The sequence below is a fragment of the Mustela lutreola genome, chromosome 2 (assembly GCF_030435805.1).
Source record: "Mustela lutreola isolate mMusLut2 chromosome 2, mMusLut2.pri, whole genome shotgun sequence".
Classification (NCBI taxonomy): domain Eukaryota; kingdom Metazoa; phylum Chordata; class Mammalia; order Carnivora; family Mustelidae; genus Mustela; species Mustela lutreola.
Genome location: NC_081291.1, coordinates 78332937 through 78358361, shown reverse-complemented (window position 1 = coordinate 78358361; position 25425 = coordinate 78332937). Strand labels below are relative to the sequence as shown.

Genomic DNA, 25425 nt, shown 5'->3' with positions numbered 1-25425 from the left:
TCTTGGGGCAGATGGGTTATCCATAAAAACTGAAAAGGGTTGGGGAGAAGGACTTATTAATGGGATATTTTTGCTATTTTCTTAAGATCATGAGATACACTTGAATTGCTTTTTAAAATTTCTTACTTATTTGTCTTTGCACTTGATTCTATGCTGAGACTGGACCACGAAGGAGACCAGCTTTATTCATGCTACATAATTGATCATAAGTTAAACGTTTGATCTACTTTTCTTGGCTGGTGCTCACCGAAGGTACAAGAATGAATGCCCACAAAGGAACGTCTTCTTATCTTTCCACTTCCATCCTCTCTGCCATTGTAACTCTGGTTCCTTTGAGATTATATTATTGCTACTTTTCTGGACTCCTTTGGAGCTAACTGAAGGAAATTTCTTTATCCTCCCCATTGTCTCTAGAGAATTGGGAGCCAGATGGAAGGAGGGTGATTTTCATTGAATCTTTGAATGAAGTTGCTTAGACAGCCCATCCTTCAGCACTCTCATTTAAAAATGAAAACATTTATTCCATAGTGGGATTTACAAAGAAATAAAACTCAATATTTGGCAGTGGAAGCATCTCCATAACTAGGGACAGCTAAACCTTGAATCTTGATTTTCATCTCATGAGATATATCCTCCTCCTGAGGCTCCCTGTTGTCACCCTGCGAACCTCTAAAGATGGCAAATCCTTTTTTATTCTGCCACAAAGGTGTCAAGTTTTGAACCTGATAGCTTTCAGATCTCCTCTCCTATTGCATTCCCCTTCTTCACTTGGATCCCATACTTCATTGTCATTCTTCCAATGAGTCAAGTGCACATACCAACCTCAGGCTATTTGTACTCTGCCACTTTTCTTCGAACACTCTTGTTCCACGTGTCTCCACAGCTTTTTCCTTCTTTTCATTTAGGTCTTTGTCTAGATCTTTGCAAATGACTAATATCGAAAATACCACTCCATTTCCTGTCACTTGCTGCCCCTACATCACCTTGACTTTTTTTTTTTTTCCTCAGCGCTTAGCACCAATAATATCATATTTACAAATTTATGTATTTATTAGCTGTCTCTCTTTACTACAGCGGTGACAGTGGGGACTTCATTTTGTTCACTAGTCTAGTTCTGCAGGATCCAGAATAATGCCTGGTGCATTATAAGTGCTTGATCAATGATTATTGAATGAATGAATGAATGTTCTTAATGTTCTTCCATTACTGTTGAGAAAAAATTGTACGCCATTAAGATCGTGATAATTGGGTGCCTGGGTGGCTCAGTGGGTTAAGCCGCTGCCTTCGGCTCAGGTCATGATCTCAGGGTCCTGGGATCGAGTCCCGCATCGGGCTCTCTGCTCAGCAGGGAGCCTGCTTCCTCCTCTCTCTCTCTCTGCCTGCCTCTCTGCCTACTTGTGATCTCCGTCTGTCAAATAAATAAATAAAATCTTTAAAAAAAAAAAAAAGATCGTGATAATTGTGATAAGAAATAAGCAAGAGGGGATAATATGATACAGGAAGCTATATGCAATGAACAATAGAATATCAAAGACCTGGGATTAAATCCAGAGTCTGACATTTATTAGCTGTGTATAGTTGCCTAATTCCCCTAACTCTCTGATCTTTACTTTTTCCTCTCAAAATGGTTTCAACTCAAAAACAGGATATTTGAGGGAATAAAGGTGATAATGCACTAAAGCATTTAGCAGAACGGCAAGGACATAGAAATCTTCACTTCAAAATTGTTAACTGTTTAATTCACTTTACAAAAGTTCATCTGTCCTTTAGAACCTATGGTTTGCATAACATCTTAAGATGCAATTTACTTTCTTTATAATTTTTTTTAAAGATTTTATTTATTTATTTATTTGACAGAGAGAGATCACAAGTAAGCAGAGGCAGGCAGACAGAGGGGGAAGCAGGCTCCCCGCTGAGCAGAGAGCCGGATGCGGAGCTCCATTCCAGGACCCTGGGATCATGACCTGAGCCAAAGGCAGAGGCTTTAACCCACTGAGCCACCCAGGCGCCCCTCTTTATACTTTCATATCTACTAGTTAGAAGGATATTCTGATATATCTGTTTTCATATTTTTGGGGGGGAGGAAGGGAGGATTCTTCCTCCTGACCACCTGAAACCAGGCTTCTCACAACCAGCTTCCCCTTTGAGGAACAAGGTAATTGATTTTAGGTATGGATATTTTGCTTTAGAAGCAACTTCCCAAATGAACAACCACGTGATTGATTCTAGATAGGATCCCCCTTTTGGAGACCTCTCTACTTTGAAGACCTCAAAGGTCTTCACTACATTACAATGTGATAAACCCAATACCAAGTAAGAAGCAGTTTGCCAAATCTAGTAAGGGGATTATTTCATTTCATTCATTTCATTCTTAAGAAAGACAGATGTTGGCTTCATGTTACCTAACTTTCTTTAAGAGCATCCGAAATGGAAAAAATAAAGAATGGTGGTACTTTGTCCTTTATATCTTCTGGCAAATTTGACAGGTTCTCTCATGGGCTTTGTCTATAAGAGTGAAACAAAGCAGAGTGTTTTATAGTAATGCAGCGTATTGAAGTCCTTTCACAAAGTTGACCCCTGGTAAAACAGATCATAATCCATATAAAAAGAGAGCTCTCTTTGTTACCACTTTAGGTTTTATAAAGTCTAAAATAGAACCTTTGAACTCTCATCACTTCTGAAATTCATCTCTGTGATGCCTGCCGAGTTTCAAGTCTTATTTTCAATTGACCGTACTATTTCTATGGGGGGAACAAAAGGAAGGCACTTATCCAGGATAATGGCTCTATAAGTAACATTTTATTTGTGCCCCAACAACATTAATAATATCTACCACTTATTTTGTGTGCTCCATAGTTCATAAAAACGATGCCTCTGCCTATCTTACATAATGGTCACATAATTACTCCCAGTCTTTTATTCATTCAACAAACATTTACTATATGCTACTATAAACCAGGTTTGGGGTTAAGTGCTGAATGTGAAGTTATTCAATCCCATGATTTAGGGGTAATGACAACTGATAAGTAAGTTCCATAGATTTTAAGTAGCAGGTCCCAAATTTTACAATGAATAAATGGTAAAACTGAAAGATGCAAATAAAAGACATTATCAGCAAAAGGATCCTATAAATCCTCCCTTCCACTATACTCAGTTTGTGAGAACTACATCACACATAACTTTTTCCTTTCAGGAGATACCTGGTGGGTGACTTCTACATATTTGGTATCTAATCATCATGCCTAGCAAATACATGCCATGTTCAGTGCAAAATACTTACTTCTTTGATTATCATTTTTTAAAAATATTTTATTTTTTTATGTGACAGAGATCACAAGTAGGCAGAGAGGCAGGCAGAGAGAGGGGGAAGCAGGCTCCCTGCTGAGCAGAGAACCCGATTGGAGGCTCCATCCCAGGACCCTGGGATCATGACCCAAGCTGAAGGCAGAGGTTTTAACCCACTGAGCCACACAGGTGACCCGATTATTATTATTTTTAAGTAAAAATGGATGTATTATCAAACTGCAATTACTTAGAGTATGTCCAAGAAGTGACTAGAAAATTTTGCAGTGATCTGCAACTAACAGGGAAGTTTTCCAGTGCTTACTTCAGCTAAGAAAGCCTTTACAGACTTATTAAATATTAAATGCATTATCAAGAGGGATGCCTGGGTGGCTCAGTCGGTTCAGCATCTGAATTTGGCTCAGGTAATACCCCAGGGTCCTGGAATTGAGCCATGCATGAAGCCCAATCAGCGGGGTGTCTGCTTGTTCTTCTGCTCCCCTCACCCCACCCACTTGTGGTGCACACTCTCTCTCACTTTCTCAAATAAGTAAGTACAATCTTAAAATAAATAAATAAATAAATGCAGGGGCACCTAGGTGGCTCAGTAGGTTAAGCCTCTGCCTTGGGCCCAGGTCATGATCTCAGGGTCCTGGGTTCGAGCCCCACATTAGGCTCTGTTCAGCAGGGAGCCTACTCCCCCCTCTCTCTATGCCTGCCTTTCTGCCTACTTGTGATCTCTCTCTCTCCTTCTGTGTCAAATAATAAATAAAATATTTAAAAAAATAAATGCATTATCAAGAAATTCAGAGACTTTATGTAGCACTATTTTAAAAACTTGACAGATGTATCTGCTGCCTAACTGGATTAAAGTGCAATCTTGGTGTGTTCAGCTGAGACAATGTGCTCTGCCACTGTTAAGCCTTAGGACAGTTTCCAGGGTGTCTTCTGCATAAGAAAAAGCAAAACAAGCAAGCTTACTAAAATTGTGTGTGTGTGTGTGTGTGTGTGTGTGTGTGTGTGTGTCTGTGCAAGTGATTTGCTCTGTTCCAGGAACAAGATTGTGATTTTGGAATATAAAAGTGAGTGATGCAGAAATCCTACTCTCAGGAGGCCCTAGAATTAGCAGAGAAAGACAGGTAAACATGAGTGAGCTGAGGTGTCTTACACATGCCAAATTAGAGGTCTGTATGGTGAATGCATAAAGGAAGAGATTGATTTATTACTTGTTTAATGCCTACTTTGACATCAGACTGAATTCTTTTAAGAACTAGAACTGTATCCATTTTATTCCCACTTAAATCTTTCATGGATTGCACAAGACCTGGTAGATAGCACTATGTTTCAAGTTAATTTTGAATGAATTTCAGGCAAAGGTGAAGGAATAAGTTGAGTGAATGTATTAAACAATTACTAATGGTGAGTTTTCTCTATGAGAACTTGGGGCATGCGAAAAGAGGTCAGGAAGGATTCTTTGAAAGTGATTAAGTGGGAAGAGAGGGAAGACCATCCAGGCAGAAGGGGCAGTCTAAGCAAATCTGGAAATACAGGAAAGGTCTCAGCCTTTTTTGGCGCAGTCCTGTGAATGGAAATGGAAATGTGTTGATTTAGGTCACGAAGTTAGATGGTGTTTTGTGCTAGAGAACTTGGGCTTTATCGATAGGCAGACATGTGGGGAATGGACAGGATAAAGATTGCATTTTAGAATGATCTATAAGCAGTTCATATAAGGTACTTTTAATGTTCAGTCCCAATAGAAGAATTGGTACCATCTAAGAAAAATTAATTTTGAACAGTTACCCCCACCTTCTCCTGGGGTAGTCTCATCCTAAGCAGTTTTATCCCTTTGTTTCCTTAAGAGGAACAAACGGATATTCTACTTTAGAACCATTTGTATGCATTGTTTTTGTCCTGAACTTCTCCAGAGGAGAGGCTGCCACATTCTGTATTCATTTTTTATGACACTTTAGCCTGACTTATCCATAGATGTTTACAACATGTGTGGTCCTTAACGCCTTTTTGAAAAGCTCAGTTTCTTACATTTGGATTACATTTGTTTAATATTGATTAGTAAGTGATTCAGTCTACATGAAAGCACTCTGAAAATTATCACAATTTCAGTGCCTCACCCGACTCCTTAGAAAAAGCTCAGTCCCAAGCCATTTCTGCTGTAAATCCTTCACCTGCTGAAGGTGAGGTTTTCGTCCCAGCTGATGCCTCTAGCCTTGTTAACTGATACGTATCGTGTAATATACAGTTTTCACTTTGAAACTAGATTATATTTATTTCTGCTAACGCAGTTCATTGCATTTGGGAATTCTCTCTGTCTCCAGCACAGGAAATATATGCTTAGGAACAGCATGTGGGAAATTGAGATCTATTTTCTTGACCTGAGTTTGAGTTCAGTTTGGGGGCGCATAAGTGTTTCCTTCCTTGGTGGGGGATCGTAAGTGGATACCGGGAAGAATCCTGATGTTTTTCATTATCAGATTCCTTCCTACCTTTTTCCTTCCATTTGTTTTTTTTTCCTAGGGCAGTTGACCTGAGATCCACACGAAACTGGAATTACACCTGGGATTAAGACTTGGAATTCTTTCTTGTGTGTGTGTGTGTGTGTGTGTGTGTTTCTTTTTCCTGTAGGCTGGCTGGTTATATTTCAACATGGAAATGATGAGACTCTATGCTCTCTTAAAAGAGGAAAAGGTTGTGTCCTCACTCTTCAGTCCTTTAAAATTTCATTAATGTAAGGAATTTCAAGAAGTTATCTTGTCTATCTGTCTGCATTTATTTAATAATTTGATCAACAGAAAATGAAATGTGTGTGATCTTCAGACTCTTTGTGAGACCACTGGGGTGAATGCTCGGCAAAGGTGAATAGACCCAGCTCCTGACTTCAATCAAATTAAATTCTCATAATAGTAGAAAGGACATGGAAATGCATTATGGAAATTTAATGAGATTTAGCTGGTCCCCTATTGATGGACATTTACAAATTATGGTGCATGATAATTATGTTACAATACTGAGCAGCATTTCAGAAGGGTAATATGTACTAATATGGAAAGCTCCTCATGCATAATTAAGATACACAAACAACAAAACCAACACGCTGAGCAATAGTGCCCCCTTTGGAACTGAAAAACTAAACAAAACAAAGCAAACAAAAAACCCCAGAACGAGTAGATTAGTAGGTATATATTTATGTACTTCCCTGGAAAGAATTATTTAAAAAAAAAAAAAAAAGGAGTGGAGGAGTTAAGAAGAGGTCTTGTGCTCTTTTGAATTTTTACCCTTTGCATAGTTTGAATTTACTACTTTATGTTTCTTCTGTTAATGTGTTTATTCATTTTAAGTACCAAAGGGGTGTCTGTACTTTGAGATTATATCTATATTTTTTCTTCTTTATACCTCTTTCTAAAAGTGCATTGTTACACTGAACATATAATAATATTGCATACAGCATACAAAGAGCTCTGTCAGAGTCAAGTACAGTGCCATGGAAATATGGAAATATGAGGCAAGATCAGATATGGCCCATCTTGGTCAATAAATATGATTCTCTTATTTCTTTATCTTGGAAACCTTTCCCTTAATGGTTTGTCCTCCAACTACAGGAGGATCCCCAATTGGAATTTGGGTATGTGAGTCCATTGTAGGTAAGCAAGTTGATGCTTTTTTGGAAATGATGATACATTTTACTTTCTTGATGTCAAAACACTGTGTTCATTCAGCATAGATAATGTTTTAGTCATATTCCTTATAAAATGAACCAAATTTGACCTTCAAAGATATACTCTGTGTCCCATCTACATGAAACATTAACTTTCTCATCTAATTTATTCCCCTTATGGGGCTTGGTTTTTCTTCTTAAAATAATCTCTTCCTATATGAGAAGAATTAGCAGAGAATTATTATTAACACAGAAAAAGACAGTGTTTTAATACATAAAACAGAGAGGTGAACTTGAGATAATTACTTAGGCCATAATATAACTTATCAAAAAATGATTTTCTCTGTTGTATGTCTAGGCAAACAGCTATTTTCTGCTTTTATTATCACTGTGGGGCATTTTCCTCTTCTGTAAAGTTGTTCTGCCTTGTATTTGAAACTAGTATAAGCATTAATCCATTACTGAGGGATAAAATTGGAAATGCACCTGCAAATCACACTTCATTTAAGTTTTATTAACTTTTTATTTATTTCTACCTTTTTGGTTTATATTTCTGTGCTCATTTTGGCCTAAATGATAGGAATAAAAATGTGTCTGACACTTGTAAATATAACCCATGTGATTTGTTTTTCTGTTAAAACAAACTGCTCTGAGGATGGCAGTGTAAATCATCTTAGGAGAACCTATTTGTTACTTAGCATTCAGTTGTAACTGTAGCCTGTGGGTAGAGAACCATTGTAATCATATTTTAATGAATATTCAGTCTTTTTGTTCCATCCCCAAATTATGAAGTCAGTCATAAGAACTGCTTGAAACTCATTTCCTTTTACCTCCAATGGTAAGGAAGGTAGAAAATAAGCAGTCGGAGAATGTTTGATTAGAAATCCAGAGAACATGATTCTGGGTGTGACTTTGCCACCAGCTAGCACAAATTAGCTGACAATTCATTAAATTTTTATTTTCCTTATTGGCAAAATAAAAGGTTTGAATTAAATAAATTTTAAGATCAGATAACAGAGGCTATATGCCTTCCCGTCTATTTGAACTAAGAACTGTCTAAATAACTACAATTAACTTATTATAGTCCACAAAATGTAATTAAATGGTAAATAAGATGCTGGAAATCAAAAGGAAATGTAACCAAATAGCCCACTTTCTCATACGTAAAAGGCTTTCTAACTCCAAAATATAATAATACTGTGTTATAAGCTTAAAGTAGTGTTTTCCGTGTAAATTGTAATTTAAATTTGGGGCTTGCTTGCTCTACATCTACAAAGATGATTGAGATAGAGGTATATAAACATGTACAGAGTTAGAAATGCATACATACATATATGCACACAAAGTCGATCATGTATAGGGCATATGTGGGAAAGAAAAAGTAACAAATCTTTTGCAGACAAATGAGAGGACACTGTGAAACTTCCCTGGATATAACAACAAGTACTTTGGAATTAGTCATGAAAATTAAGGACATGGCTTTTGACACAGAGTTACTTATTTATTTATTTAGTTGAGCTAGAGAGAGAGAGAGAGATTGAAGATGGCTGGCGCAGGGAGGGGCAGAGGGAGAAGGAAGGAGAGAATGAATCTTAAACTCCAGCTCGAACCTGGCATGGGGCTCAGTTTCATGACCCTGAGATCATGACCTGAGCTGAAATCAAGAGTCAGACACTTAACCAACTGAGCCAACCAGGCGCCTAATACAGAGTAATTTAGAAAGACACATCCATCATTTTTACATCATTGTTCTTTATTCCAAATCATTATAGACTAATGATGCTTTTTTGCATCTGAGAGAAAATGAGGGTTGTCGGTCAGGTATAAGACAGCAGGAAGCTTAAGGATTGTGGAGAATTAAGGCAAATGCTGGAAGTTCTTATTTATTGTTGGAAAGCTACCAGTTTTCAACTTAAGATTTCTATGACCTCGGGTGTTCTAAAAGTATTTCAACTAAATCCTGTCATTATGTTCATCTCATTGATCATATTTTCATTTGCTAAACATTTAATAAAAGCCTGTTTTTAGTTAGACTAGATAACACTTGGTATTAGTCCTTCATGTGCTCATTTACTATCTAGCAGTCGGCATGGGGGGAGTCATGCCTGTGACATGTGATTTTCTACAACTCTATGGTAGTGAATGTGATTTTTGAGCTAGAGGACATTTTGTGTCTATAGTGCTAGAGAGTGACATCTGTTTTATGCTTTCAAATTACCTATCCATATTCCCATTATGGTATCCACTGAAAGCTGCTAGAAGTTTCCTTTTGCTTGTCTTTCTCCTCTTCTAGGCTGTGACTTCCCTCCCTGAGCAAGGATCCTGATGCGGGGCTTGATCAGAGAACCCCGGGATCACAACCTGAGCCAAAGGCAGATTCTTAAACAACTGAGCCCCCCCAGGCACCCCTTAGTATCATTTTTTAAATTCTCTACTATGAAACCGCTTTTTAATGTACAAGGCACCTTGACTATCGCAGGAATAGTTCCTTTTTCTTTTTTTCATTGAGAACGGATCCATGTCCACACATTTAATAGGAAAATAGTAGAAACTATTTTAATCTAGAAAGATTAAATTTTTATATTTTACCTTAGTGCTTGGAATTCTTTCTTTTTAATTCTTTTATCTCATTCTTTCACTCAGTCCCAGATTTTATAAGCTCACCTCCAATAAACTGCTTCTCTTGTCATTAGCTTATCTTTTCTACTCTGCTTCTCCCACCTTCCCCTTTTGTTTCCTGAAGTAAAATTTATAATCTCTCTGAGGTGAGGAATTTTTAAATTTAGTATTTAAACTACCAGACCTGTAAGTTATGGTAAGAAGAGATATTTTAAAAGACTGTCACCACAAGCCATTATAAATATCTGAAGAGTTTAAATAAACTGAATGTTAAAAATTGAAAATGTTCACTTCGCTAAGGGACAGCAGGAATTCTATTAATATTTAGAAGCTAAAAGGGTTATCTACTTGTAGAATATGATGTTAGTAAACATTCTTAGTGAATCATAAAACCAAAGTCATGTGAAGTTTCTGTTCATTGTGTTTTCTCAGCTCTTGGTTTCAGTGATCTGTTCTTTTTGGTTTTTTAGTCTCTATATCATTTATTTCTACACTCATCTTTATTATTCCCTTCTTTCTATTGACTTTATGCTTTGTTTGTTCTATTTATAGCTCCTTGAGGAATAAAGTTAGGTTGTTTGAGATTTCTCTTGCATCTCGAGGTAGGCCTGGATTATGATACACTCCCATCTGAGAACGAATTTTGCTGAGTCCCAAAGATCTTGGACCATCGTGTTTTCATCTTCATATGTTCCCATGTATTTTTTAAATTACCTCTTTTGATTTTTTTGTTGGCCATTCATTGTGTAGCAGCACATGATTTAGCTTCCATATATTCGTGTTCTTCCAGATTCTTTCTTGGGATTGATTTCAAATTTCACACTGTTGTGGCTAGAAAAGAGGCATGATATGATTTCAGTCTGTTTGAATTTATTGAGACTTGTTTTGTGGCCCAACACTTTATCTACTCTGGGGAATGTTTCATGTGCCCTCCACCACTAAACCAGGCTTCCAAGAAATCTTAAAGGGAAATTAGTGGAAAGAAAAGGCCATAATTGGGAATAAGACCATTATGAATGGAAAGAATTTCAGAGGTAAATACAAATGTGTAATAAAAGCAGTAGATTAATCACTTGTAAAACCAATATAGTAGAAATTTTTAAAAAAACAGTAAAATTAATTATATCTACAAAAATCAGTCAAGGAATTCACAAAATAAAAGGATGTAAATTATGACATCATATACCTAAAACATGGGTGAGGGGAGTAAAAATTTAGTACTCTTAGTATGGGTTCAAACTTAAGTAACTATCAACTAAGTATAGACTACTATATGCATTAGATGTTATATATGAACCTCATGGTAGCCACAGTAAAAAAACGTTTTAAAATAGGTTTACAAAAAAGAAAGAGAAAGGAACCCAAGCAGAACTTTCAAGAAAGCCATCAAACCACAGGGGAAGAGAAGAATAAATTAAGTTTCAAATAAAACTCAAAAAAATTTTTACATTAATTGTGCTAGGTAAAATAAGTGGTGTTGTTTTGTTTGTTTAAAACAGCAAATCCAGTAAGCCATAAGGTTATCTTATCGGTTCATGCATTGGATGTTCTGTTTAATACAGTTTGGAAGGCTAGAAATACTGCACTAAGCAAACAAACAGTAATTACTCCTTCATAATTACCATGCAACTTTATCGCCATGCATTGTTATAATTATATTTTAAATACTCTTCATTTTCATGATAGATCATAATGTCTTCTAGCGCATTACAATCTGTGGCTTATAACTGCATCTCACTTCCACAAAGGCCTCTTCTTCATTTAGTCTGTATTTTAACTACTGTGAAAAGAGACTAGACAAAATTAATTGGTAGCATAATACTGCAATAAGGAAATTGTAGACAATATAATATTTGTGTGCTACTGAAATTATCTCATTATTCAGAGGATTCATGTTGAACATCTAAGATCTATTCTTACTTCCTCTGTTAAAGAGGCAGTCACAATCCAATCAGTGTTTCTCCAACTGATGTGTTCAGAAGAATCACCCGGAGATCTGGTTCAAATGCAGAGTTTGATTGGATAGGTCTGGGGAAGGGCCCAGATTCTGCATTTCTAACATGTTCCCAGGTGCTCCCAAGTTTGGATCCCACTGATGCCTGAACTTGGACCACACTTTGAGTAGCATCACTTTCAAGTATTATTTATTATTATTTCGCACCTATGTGCAGAATGCTGTTAACAATATGCACACACACGTGTGCACACATGCTATATGCATATATATAAACTTCATTTCTTTGTTACAATCACTTTCAAACTCAAGCGTGGACATTAATTGCTACTGTTGAAAGACTTAACACAACAGAAACAGCATTCAACCTAGGAAAGCCAGCCAAGTAAGCACTAGGTAAATTCCTCTTTCAAATGAGATGAAGTAGAGTCAAGGAAGGCTTTCCAAGGAACATGGATTTGAGCTGCATTCTGAAGGCTGATCAATAGTCTGCCAGGTGGAGGTTGTGTATGGGGGAGGCCGAGGAGCGAAAGCTGGGAAGGGAAATTCCAGGCATGAGAAAAGGCCTTTAGACATGAGGGGACTTTAGGCCAGAGGAGTGGGAGGAGTCTGGCTAAAGATGAGATCAAGGGAACAGATTCTTCTCTTCTAATGTCAGGGTTTGGATTTTATCTTGTAGGTACTTAGAAATCACCTGAGAATTAGAAGATTATATAAATCTTAATTCATCTAATTCACTCTTTGCTTTTACATTCTCAATGAAATCCACCTCCAAACTCCCCAGGAAACTAGCAATCATAATTACATGCCTAAATTCAAGGAAGATATTACAGATATTCCATCCTTTTTTAATTGCACATTTAAAAATGTGTTTCTGGGATTGTATTTCTTTTACTCCATTTAATAAAAATTTTGTGGCCCTGCTTTCCCATCATAATCATCTTCAAATCAATAAAGTGACAGCAGATATTTCAACTTAGGAATGTCAGTAAATATAAATAAGTCATTACCAACATCTATAGTCTAACAACTTATGAAGATCTTCGAATACCAGGGTGGCTAAAATTTGAAACCTCCAAGACACTGTCAAACACAACTCACAAAGGCATCTCAGTTGAAAGTTAAGAAAGTCTTTTTCTATGGCTTTTTAAGTTTCCCTTAGTGTTAAAAATATTGTTTTAAAAGTTCCCTTTTCAATAATGAAAAATTCAAGGTGGGTCTACAAGCCAGAATATCATTGTCTATGTATAATTGATCCTTAGCAAGCTAAAATATTGTGATTTGGTAATATTTGTTTCAAAGAAGCTTCTATAAAATTTCTCTGTGCCAGTAGGGAGAAGAAATCCTTAAGCTCATGATTCATTCTAAGCCTTTCTTTTCTTGTCAGTGCTGTCCCCCTAATTCCATAGTGTCCAAGAGTTCACCAAGAAAGTCTTTAAATATATGTGTGTGTGTGTGTGTGTGTGTGTGTATACATGTCAAAGAGACACATTTTGGGGTGGTGAATTTTGCTTGCCTACGATGTGTAGATAGCACTGTACTTACCTTAGTAGTAAAATACAGATTTGCTGGATTTAAATAGCCAATAGATGTCTAGCAATTAAGTAACAAAAAATAGTAGTAAGAATAGTTTTTTGAAAACACAGCAGAAAAAGGAACAGGGAACATTCAGGGTAGGCAATGGAGTGTTAAGATACATAACTTTTATCCTACTCAGAATATTAAAAGTCAAACTTTGGTAAGAATTCAGGAGGGGAACGTGGCCGGATGTGGAGAGTCAGTTGAAAGTTCTGTGGCCAAACCAGCGTTGGAGTTAGAGTGGGACAGAGCTGAAGAACAATAAACCCAGTTGACTGAACACTCTGAACTCTGACTCTGCCAAGTAACTAGGTTTTACAGCTGATGTATGAGCAGTGGCTAATAAAGATGCTAGGCAATAATGATAGTTGTGGCTAATGTGGATTTAATAATCATTTATGTACCATATGCTGTTTTAAACTCTTTTCACACATGAGTTTATTTAATCCACATAACAGCTGCCTGAGGTAGATGATGTTATTATCCTCAACTCATACATGAGGAAAATGAGTCACAGAAATATTAAAAAAATTTAAAAGGTGTCTGGTGTCTTGTAGTTAGTAAGTCAGGGAGCCAGGAAGCAGACTGCTAGACACTGAAATGCACCCAAACTAAGTGTCAGAGCCTACAGAAACAAGGAATGACCTCAAGCAAAGTCATCATCATATCCTAGACTATTAGAATCAGTATATTATGTTCTCTAAAAGAATCTGTTTTAGGAGACAATAAAGAGAATCCTGCCTCAGATAGTAGAAAGTGATGACTCATGAAAGTTATTATCCCAAGAAACATAAAAGGTAGAATCTACATTTTTTTAACAGTAGGAAATTTAAGATATTTCTAGATTTATTTGCCTTTTGTGAGAAATTTGTACTATTGCCAGTTATAAACTCACATGTCGGCATGACCATCCCATTCGAATGAGTGAATATACCTTGAATTTTTAAAATATCAACAGAGAAAATATCCTATAGTGAGGAATGATGATGTATGTATAATGATATATATGATACATATATAATCATTCCTCACTATAGGCACATACTTATATATGCTTTTGGACTCTCACAGGGAATTTTCTTTAGCACAGAGTTTCAGGATCCTTGATTGCATTTATCCTTTCAGTTCTTCATCTGGAGAAAGAATTTAGACGACTTCAGTGTGATGGCAGCTCCTGTCTGCAGACACATCATGATTCAGCCTTTCCTTTGTATGATTTCTGTGGCTTCACCAAAGTCACTGAAGTTGGAGGCTCCCAAAAGCAGACAGTTGGGAAGCACTTGTTCTCTGTGAGGAATGACATTGCTTGAGTTATGTGCCAGGATAAGTTACATATTCCCACATGACTCTTCCATAGGGAGGCAAGACATTTTGTTTTTCATTCCACTTAGCCAATTCTGACCTTCTGTCTGTTTGAGTCAGTATTTCCTTCAATATTAGTCAGTAGCATTCTGCTGATAATAAAGAATAAAAGGATTGAGTAAATCCTACTGCCACTTAAAGCTAAATGATTTTCAAATATTTATTTGTGGTTACCCACTCATTTCTTTTTCCACTATTGATTTTGGAGACAATTAAAAATCTCATGAATTCCATAATCTTTTTTTTTTCTTTTGCATTATCCAGGTTAGTGAACATAAGCAACCTTGCTGGAGTGGATATGGGGAGGAATAGGTGTTGGGGAAAACAATAGCAGTTATCTATTAAGATTACAGTGTTACGTGTCAATTGCAAAATTTTAGTGATATGAAACAATGAAGATTCATTTAGCTTACATGTTTGTGGGATCATCTTTATTGACCTCACCTGGTCTGTGGTCAACTGTGTGTTTATCTGTGTATCTCTGATGATTTTAGTTGAGCTCACTCACATATCAGGGTCGTAATCATTGGATGATCTCTCTACTTTGGCCTTGGCTCTGATAGTAGGGATGACTCCTCTACACATGTATCTCATCCTTCCACAGGCCAGGCTGAGTATATTCATGCAGCTGTGCAGAGAAGCAAAAGAAGCAAAACTCAATGCTTATAAACACTTCAATGTTCTGCTTGTGCCTCGTTTGCTAACATTGCGTTGGCTAGAGCAGTTCACATGGGATCAGACCAAGATTCAGAGAGCTCAACAATACTTCATGGCAAAAGGCAAAGATAGAAGGAGGGATAAAGAATTAAAATAATTTTCCTTCTACCTTTCTAAGCTCTTGGCTAGGACCCCCCCACCCCCCATAAAGACATAAGAACAGGAGAAAAGAACAAACAGAAGGTTAATAACATATATGTACCTCTTGTATGGAGATACCCAGAAAAACCTAGTAACTCCCTGAAATAGCCCCAGTCACCATCTTAAATATGGTCTTCAGCTGAAGACAAAGGTGTTGGGGAGGGAGTAGGGAGGCCAGTTAGAGGAGATTACCAGAAAAAGCACAGTAAACAAGGGTGAGGTTGTTGCATAGATTTAAGTCCTTTTTCCTTTACTGATAGATAAGAATCTCTTGAGATTTAGAGTATTCTTTTCTTCCAGATACAAAGAATAAATTTCTGTTATAAATAGACATTTCCCTTATAAGTGTAAATGTCTCTTACAAAAGGGTAACTTCTGGTCAGTTTTCAGAGCTTTTCCTCTGTTATTTCTTAAAAATAATCAGGTTAAATTAATCCTTTTGCCAAAGAGTCATTTTTTTGAGGGGTATATTTTGTTCCTCTTCAATCATTAATACAATTAATCTTCAGAAGAACTCATTTTCCCAGGGGGTTGGGAGAGGGAGGGGTTCACTTTAATTTTCAGATTATAAACTTATAAATCAATATTTTTTTATCCAAGCAAATAATAGCAAAAAAAAAAAAAAAAATCCTTCTAGCCATTTAATGCATTGACCAAGTTTTTTAAACCATATGGCTTTCTTTTTATTCACTCATTTTTAAATATATTTGTGGTAATCACAAGCAGCAATTTTTTTAGTTAAGTAGGGATGTGGATGGGGCATCAGTTCTCAAAGAATAAATTTCTCCTTGTTGTGTTTTAAAAGATTATCAAATAAGTTAACCTAAGTCACCCAGGACCACATTTCCCCCCAGTCCAGGATTCTTTTCTTAGAGCCATATCCTTTGACTATATTTTACCATGTGGGCTCATTTGATATTCAAATAATTGCTCTCCCTGAGATACTGACTAGATTTCACTGGGGAATTGGAGAGAAAGGGGTTCAGTAGACAATCAACTTCTAGTCGTTTTGAAATTGCAGAGGTTAATGAGAAAAAAAAAAAAAACTGATTTGGTTGTAATTAGCAAAATGGCTCCCTTTTTAGAAGGCAACTCCTAAGGAGCTCTTTCCAAAATAGAATCCTACAGTTTCTACTGTGAAAACATAGTTACTTTGAGGGGGAAATATTTATCTACACACAAATACTGGTTAGGAATATGTTTCTAATATGAAAAAGCAAAATTCAATGAGAACTTTTTAAAGATCTTATTTGCTTTATTCAAGGATTTGTGAGTCCGGCAGCCTCTCCTCCAGCAGGTAGAGAGGAGCTCTGAGAACCTGTGCAGATGGGAGGCTTCTGCAGCAGAAGGGAGTGGGAACAAGAAAGTTATAGTGGCAAAAATTTGATTGGTTGTGGCAAAGTCACTTTTCTTTAGGGATGGCAGGGGTCTATCAGGTCAATTACCTCACTAATGCTTATTAGTGACTCCTGATTGATTGATTCAAAATTCCATTTCTGGGAAAGCCAAAACTATAATTAAGTTAGGTCTCGGTTTGGTGACATGGCACTTAGCATAAGTGACTCCATTTTAGACCCATCATCTGGTTTTTAGCATTGATGTAACGGGAAGGAGTCAACATTCCCCTCTTTACTTTTAAGGCAAGTTCACATTCTGCTTCAACTGATTTTTTTTTAACAATATTTTTTGTATTCTTTTATGGTCTGCCAGTACTTTTTTGAAGCCCAGTTAGATAGAATAGCAGCTAAGATAATTGAGACTAGAAGGGGGCCTACTATCTCTCCAGAAGCAAGAAAACGTCAAAAGAAAGGCATTACAAAGCGCTATTGTGACTCAAAAATCACTTGTTTTTTAGGGGTATTTGCTAATATAGAATTGATTTCTTATCTTCCCAGCCCCTAGTGAGCCTTTACTGTGCAAATTCGCTGATGGAGGACAAAAGAAGCGACAGAATCAAAGCAAATACACCCAGAATGGAAGGCCTTGGCCCAGGGAAGGAGAGGTGAGTCCTGACTGACTTTTGCTCAGAAATATAGCAGTGGACATCCCTCAGAAGGGTGGCAAGACAGATATTTGGGACCCTGATGAATTCGAGTCCTGTAGAAAATTAGATGGCTTTGAAGGGAGCAAATGAGAAGGCCTATGTTAATGTGCTCTAGATAAAATGACTTGAGGAGGAGTGCAGGACTTCAAAATTGACCTCAGTTCTATCCTATAATAAATCCTCTGTCTTTAACCAAATCTTAACCCAATATACACTCACTGAAAGAATTATCCACAAAGACTTGATCCATAATTGTGAGTACCTATATTTTCAGTGAAATCAATAGTGAGAGTTAAATGTTTGTGTTTGGGAAAAAACACGAATTTAGATTTATTTTATTCTACCCTTGAGATAGTCTACTTGCTCATATATGTGTATGTATGCATTTTCCCATTTGTTCATAAATGTGTTGATATGTATTTTATATATGTATATATCAGTATAAAATATGACATTTTCTGTTGGTCAAGAAAGAGGGGGAAAAGTTCATATACACAGGGTATTGTTTATCACAATAAAAAATAAAAGGCATTGAGTAGTTAATTATCCACTTATACTCTTAACACAAAGAAGTAGAAAAGCAAGCTTATGTATCCAATGACCCTTGGGAATGATTTCCTTTTGGTTATTTTTATTGTAAGAAGACAAGGAAAAGGTATCTGGGCTTCTAAGAGGTTTTTTTTATTCTTTATGAAATGGAATAGAGTTGCTTGAATGACTTGAATAAATGCAATTTTGTACCAAAGCCATAATTTCAACAGAAGAGCTTTATTTCATATTTCTATTCAAAGCACCTACTTCATCCATTTCTCATTTAAGAGGCATCCCACTTGATGCAGCATTCACAGTTGTAAGGAAGGAAGAGGGTGGGGATTTTCTCACCAAAACCTTTAGCCAGTTTTTAGTTTCTAACACTGTTGTCTGTTTTGAGTATTTCTATGCAGGTCTCAAAACCTCTCTTAAAGTGTATAGTTACGCTCAAGTATTGTATAATCTATAACTCATTATTTTAAGAGAAAAAGAGGGGAATCACCACTGAACACTTGAAACTAATGAAAAAGGAATGTTTGGATACTTCAACTATAGAAAGGCTATCTGTGTTATGTTCAAAAAAGGAAGGGGAAATGGAATGACCCCTGTGTTTTAGGTAGAGGTTAGTGACCAACAATTAGCCCCATTGCCTCCAAAGACAGCTGATTTCTGACAGCCCTCATTATGACATCCATCCCATACCAAATATCTGTAGTCTAGAAAGACTCATTTGATCGTTTAAAATGCTATTGGGTCAAATGCTCACTGGTGAGAGAGATTTCTGGATCATAAACCATCGCCAAGAAGCCTTGACAGTAAATTAGTTTAGTTAGCTTGGTAATGATGACCAAAACCCCAGTTCCTGTCCCCATAAGAACCTGAATTATCATATCCACAAAAGGGATGCCAGCTTCAGCAAGACACTGTACTTAAATCTACATTTCTTAGGAACCGAACCAATAAACATGAGAAATGTAGACAGAGCTGCCACTTTGCTACCTCATATAAATCTAAGGCTTTAGGTTGATGTCATGGTAAAGAACATGTGTACTATTGAGACAGAAGCATTGTGGAGTCAAGTTTAACACCCAGAGCATCTTGTAGTTTAAATATAGGTTTTAAATATATATTCCTAGTCTCTGTTTTCAAAAGTTGCTGTTTAAGAGTTCTACATTTTCCTCTTGAACTGTGAAAATCAAGGGACCTTCATAAATTTATCTGTGACCCATAAAAATGTATTCCAAGTGTGTAGACACATTCAGAGGAAAGAAATTAGGAGAACAAGTAGCATGCACTAAACATATGCTTGCCAGATAGCTTGATTTTGAGATAAGCACGTTAATTTTTACATCTTGGTCTTAAGTGCAGACACTCTGAATGTTGCATAACTTTGTGTGTCCATCATAATATATATTTTTGCTTCTATTTCCCCTTGCTTTGTGATTGCTAGAGTAAATTATGTCAGTATGGTTGATAAAGTATGGCATAATGTAAATTATTCCTATGTAGGCAATATTTAATTAATTTTTATATACCAGGAAATTCTAATTACTGTATTTCATCATTTCTAAAACACATGTTTTCATGGTTGTTTTTTGACATTTTAACATTTCTGAAATTGGTTCTCCTCTTATAAACAATGGCATTATTACAAGACAATTTGCATTTGCTCCTATTAGTCACCTGGGGGCACTACCTACATTCTCTGTTTAAGGTCTTTGACCACACTGGCTGCATGAATTGAAGCACTAATCAAAGCAAGGACTATGGGTCAGATTCTTAGGAGAGATTTTCTCTGAGCTCTTCCTTCATGCAGTATTAAGACTGAGACATGGATATTCCCTTGAAGTCAATTTCTGATGGAGGGTCTTGTTTTCCATTTTCTTTGTAACCCTTTGGCATACCAACTTTATCACATCATTTTGGGTTTTTTTACTTGTTTGCTTGCTTGTTGGTTTTCATTTTTGTTTTCTTTTTTGCTTTTTGGGTTTTTTTGTTTTTGTTTTGTTGTTATATAAAGTAATGGTAAACCTTTCAATCGCTGTTGCCTTAGACAAAATGTAAGATGATAGTTTCTATTCTGATGCTTCAGTATTTGGGATATTACTACAGAATGAGGCTCATGTTTCCTCTACCTCTCCCATGAAAGTCAGGTTAAAAAAAAGAAAAAAAAAAAGATAAAAAGTATTTCTCCTGAAATGTTTAAGTATCTTAGAAGTATTGGGGGCCTGGGTGGCTCAGTGGCTTAAGCCTTTGCCTTCGGCTCAGGTCATGATCTCAGGGTCCTGGGACCCAGTCTTGCATCTGGCTCTCTGCTCTGCAGGGAGCCTGCTTCCTCCTCTTTGCCTGCCTCTCTGCCTACTTGTGATCTCTTTCTGTCAAATAAATAAATAAAATCTTTAAAACAAACAAACAAAAAAAGAAGTACCTACACATGACAATTGATAAGCTAATTAAAATTTTAATTTATTATGTAAAGCTATTTTCTTCTGAGTGTCATTTTGATAACAGTTATTTTAACATAGTTAGTGAAATATATTTCTTTACCCCCCCAAAAAAATCCAGTACTGAAAAGTTTATATACATAAAGTAATGTAGATTAGCAAGGTTCTGAAATACAAATATATGCTGCTGGACATATTTTTGCATAAGTGAAATACACAGGGGTATTTTAAAGTCATTAACTAATCTCTTAAGTGACAATCAAAACTTTAAATAGAGCAATCAGGGATAGAGGCTGTTAGGCCTCTCTTTCCCAGTGCTCTACAGTTCTCATCATTTTATTTCTTGAAGCAGAAATCCACAAACTCTTTAGTCTCTGTATCTTTTTATCTTCTTAGTTCATCAAAAAACAATAAAGCCATCCCCCATTAACAAAAAATATTATATTTTATGGAAAATATTGTATCTTTCAAAGATTTTTTTTGATAATAGCACTCTTTCACATTTTTGCAAATCACTTGAATGTCTGATTTAATAAAAGATGAGCAGATTTTCATACCTGCATCAGCGTTCAACCTGTTGCAATATTCTGTTTGGTTTAATTATATGAAGAAAATCTAACTCCACATTAACATGCTATTGGAAAAGGGAGGGCTTATGGATCTCCTAAAAATATCTCAGGAACCCTCAGATATCCTTAGACCACACTTTGAGAACCACTGTCCTAGAGATGCTTGAGCCAAGCATAGGGCTCATATTCAACTTCCATATACCAGAAAAGCCACTCTGCTTGTTAAAAAAGGAAAACATACTTCTTTCATTATGTAAATAACTGCTGACACTAGTCTATCAGAGTGACCTCTCTACTCCTTCCATTATGATGCCTCCTGCAGGACCCATTATGATCTCATAAGAATGGAGTGCTGGCTGGCACACCAGGAGTTTCCCAGGATGCTACTCCAGCATTTACATTCTGATTGGCCAGTGCTTCTGTCATAATGGTGATGCAATGTTTTTAATGTCACCCTTAGGTCAGAAATGGTTCCACTTTATCATCACTATGACTTTCAAGAAATGCAGTGGCTAGATATCCCATTACAGCTGAGGCCACAGTCTTTACTTCAGACAGAATGTTTCCCAAATTGTTCTTGTTAGTGCTCTCCCAAATGACTGGTCTGGAATTGGGAATAGAATCTGGAACCGGCAATCAAAAATATATCAGGAGTCACAGGAATAAAAGACACGGCATGAAGAAAGTAGTTTGTGGTATTGTAATGGGGTTGTTGGTGACAGATTGGAGCTACATGAGTGGTGTCATAGAATAGTGTATAGACTTGCCAAATCACTGTATTGTACACCTGAAACTAATACAACATTATGTGTCAACTCTACTTAAATAAAAAATTTAAAACAAGCAAATGAGCAAATAAATATAATTTCAATAATATATATAACCATACACACACACATAATATCAGGAACATGAACTCCTGTTCCTTCTTCCTATATTTCCAAAGAAGGTTTGGAATGACTACCAGAAAGCCACCAAATTTTTGGGTACCCAAATAATTTGCACAGCTGATCAAAAGTGTTCAATTATGTTGTAAAGATCAAAGGCTTAAATCAAAAGATGAATGTTTCTACTACAATGATTAGAGTTACTCAAACCTTGAAATTACTTTATGTTGACAATTGTTTTGACTAGTCTCTAGATTTCCTTCAGAATTTTCAAATATAACTAAATGCTAAGTGTCAGATTACAGAAGATGGTGATATTTCACCAAGTTTTCATGCTAGGACATTATCCTTACATAGTACAAATATCATAAACACACTATTTTTCACTGGCTTCGAAACTCTAGTCTAGCTTTCATAGATTTTCCCAAGCCCGATAGTAACTGAGTCAGTAAATGTCATTGATAACAATTGCTTTGGGTATTGTACCTCCAAGAAATAGTATTTTGGCTATGGACACAAACAAGAAACAAGGCAATTAAACAAGAAGTAGCTTGAGAAACAAGACAGAGGATCATAGGGGAAGGGAGGGAAAAATGAATCAAGATGAAACCAGAGAAGGAGATAAACCATAAGAGACTCTTAACCTCAGGAAACAAACTGAAGGTTGCTGGGGAGGGGCTGGGGAAAGATGGGATGGCTAGGTGATCGACATTGAGGAGAGTATGTGCTATTGTGAGAAAATAAATAAACAAACAAATAAATAAATATTAGAAAAAAGAAGTAACCCAACAAAGTAGTCAAGTACTTCACATGTCTAGTGAAGAAATGCCAAGATTTTATTATAAAACTAAAAGCAATAAAATGGTATTTCTTGCTTTTATCTATCTTACAGTTCTCTGCTAGAGTCAATTTCAAAACAATTAGCAATAACAAATATGTTCTATGTGATGCTCTGAAGATACTTTTCTTTACTGTGGAAATGAAACATTTAATGAGTCTGAATAAAGGGAGCTAAAATAATATTGTTAACAATCAGCACTCAGGTTCCTAGGAATAGTTTGCAAGGTTATTTGGGGGGAGAAAATGAAGTAAGCTTTTTTGGGGATGCATTCTAGGAATACTAAGGAATACTATTCCTGAATGAGGAGCAAGTTTTAGAGAAAACGTGATGATATATCTCAAAGACGTTTTGTTTGAGTGCATTTCTATTTGCAAACTTTGGGTACAGGGATATAGTATATGCATTTCCTAATACCAGCAGGTACCATTCACACAAACCAGATGTAAATTGTGTTCCTTACAGTAGTGAAATCCTGTGACTCTGCCTGAATATGTTTGAAATCTTTTAAGAGGTAGAGTAAACTGAAGAATATGCTTTAATTTCCTTAAATTAGGTCTCGTTAAGATGCCCACAAAATCCAATTTTACTGAACTAACTTTATTAGTTTTTTTTTTTAAAGATTTCATTTATTTATTTGACAGACAGAGATCACAAGTAGGCAAAGAGGCAGGCAGAGAGAGAGAGAGAGAGAGAGAGAGAGAGAGAGAGGAGAAAGCAGGCTCCCCACGGAGCAGAGAGCCCAATGTGGGGCCTGATCCCAGGACCCTGGGATCATGACCTGAGCCGAAGACAGAGGCTTTAACCCACTGAGCCACCCAGGTGCCCTAAGTTTTTCAGTTTTATCACAGCCAGCTAAAACTATGTGATCTGATATGACCCAGATTATCTATAACCCAGATAATATGTTGTCTATTTTCATACCTGAAATCAACTCGTTTTCAGTGATGGATGAAAATTTCCCCTGTGCTTTAAAGTTTTATAACTCTTGTCCATTCACAGCTACTATTAATAAACATTCTCTCCAGTGCCAGTAAGTGAATGAAAGCCTGCAAAGATCAGGTGGGAGAATGGGATTTCTCATACAGTGACGAAGTCCATAGCTGAGAGCAAACAAAGTTGATAAACCTGATTCCAAACATCCAGCCTCCTCCTCAGACTGCCTCAAGGTAGTAGGAGTAATTATTCATTCTGACTAAATCCATTTATGATTGAGACAAAGATGGCTTTTTAGATTTCTAAGTAGATAGATAGCCATTCTTAGTACAAAAGTTACATCCTATATTCCCACTCAAGATAAACGTTTCCTTTGAGATCCATGTCTTCATTTTTATGTTTGCTTTTGTTTTTATTTTTCTGAAAGAAAATGAGTACACACAGAATTCTTCATAATTCTGAATCTCAGCTGTGTCTCCATCACCATAATCACCACCACTCTTGTCAAAAGGCGTTTGCTCCTTCTATGACTTGTACTTTATGCTGTGTCCCCAGGACATATGAGGTATAAGGAAGACCCCTTACCCTGAATGTATATTAGAACTGTACTGTTGGGACGCCTGGGTGGCTCAGTGGCTTAAGCCCCTGCCTTCGGCTCAGGTCATGGTCCCAGGGTCCTGAGATTAAGCCCTGCATCTGGCTCTCTGCTCAACGGGGAGCCTGCTTCCCTTCCTCTCTCTGCCTGCCTCTCTGCCTACTTGTGATCTCTCTGTCAAATAAATAAAATCTTTAAAAAAAAATAGTAAAATTTCAAAAAGAACTGTACTGTTACCATGAGAACCCCTCTATCTCCTTATGTTTCCTATTTGCTTTCTTACTTTCTCAATATGTGACTCCTTTTTGCAGAAATTATCTTTTAAAGGGAAGAATTGTGTTAGAAATAGATTTTTTAAATAAAAGGAGCAGTTTAAACAAAAAGCATTCAGTCAGTCGATGAGCACTTAGTGAGTGTACCCTATGTGAGAGGACACACAGGACTGGACATAATGGACATGACATAAACATATAGACAGATTCCTCCATCCCTTTGGAACCTAAAATGGCAAAGATCTTCTCTGCCTGTAAAGTACCCGATTAAACATTGGGTAGAATATAATTGAGTACCACGGAAGTACAATTACTGACTATAACTAGCTCTATCCCCTTACACTACAGTGAAAGAAAACCAAAACCAAAATAAAAATATAAAAATAAAAGTAGCAGCCACAAGACTGTCAGTGCACACTTGTTTTGTTACTATTAACTGTTTGATTGATTATGTGTTTGCTTTTCAGTGTAGGTAACTGAGAAACTGACTTATATGCATTTACAAACCAGAAAAATCACCCCAGAGTTGAAAAGTTCCACTTCGTTACTTGTCCAGTAAATGCCCCTATGCCCCTGGGTGTGGAATGGCACAGAGAGAATAATATTTAGAGGAGCAGCTGGAGCTTGGGTGTGATAGAGTCAATCTTGTGTCCTTCTCTCTAATGCAGCTAGTGAGAATAATAATTCCTTCTGAATTTTAAGGATTCATGTGTGTCAGCATCTGTGAAGTGCTCGGTATTCTTTGCTATTCTTCCTATTTTACCAGACAGTCTACTTTTGTGGTTAGGGGGAAAAGTGGAGCATTTCAACCACAAATCCACAGCCTTTGAGCTGGGTGACAACACTCATGGTTAAAAGTGCATATTTGGTGATTGGGAGGGTTAAATGAAGTGGTGAGGGTAAAGCCCTGAGCACAGCTCCTGGAAAACTAGAATCACTTCAGTATCAGCTATTATTATCGCTCTCATAATATCATCAACACAACT

General features: G+C 36.6%; 1 protein-coding gene across 12 annotated transcripts in view; it reads left to right on the top strand.

Moving 5' to 3' along the window:
* Positions 1 to 25425, top strand: part of RBMS3 (RNA binding motif single stranded interacting protein 3) — a 717162-nt gene that overhangs the window by 553644 nt on the left and 138093 nt on the right. For all 12 annotated transcript variants that reach the window (XM_059162401.1, XM_059162402.1, XM_059162403.1 and 9 more), the window contains one exon: positions 17219 to 17325. In XM_059162401.1, the coding sequence (XP_059018384.1) occupies positions 17219 to 17325 (107 nt within the window). The remainder of the gene's footprint in view (positions 1 to 17218; positions 17326 to 25425) is intronic.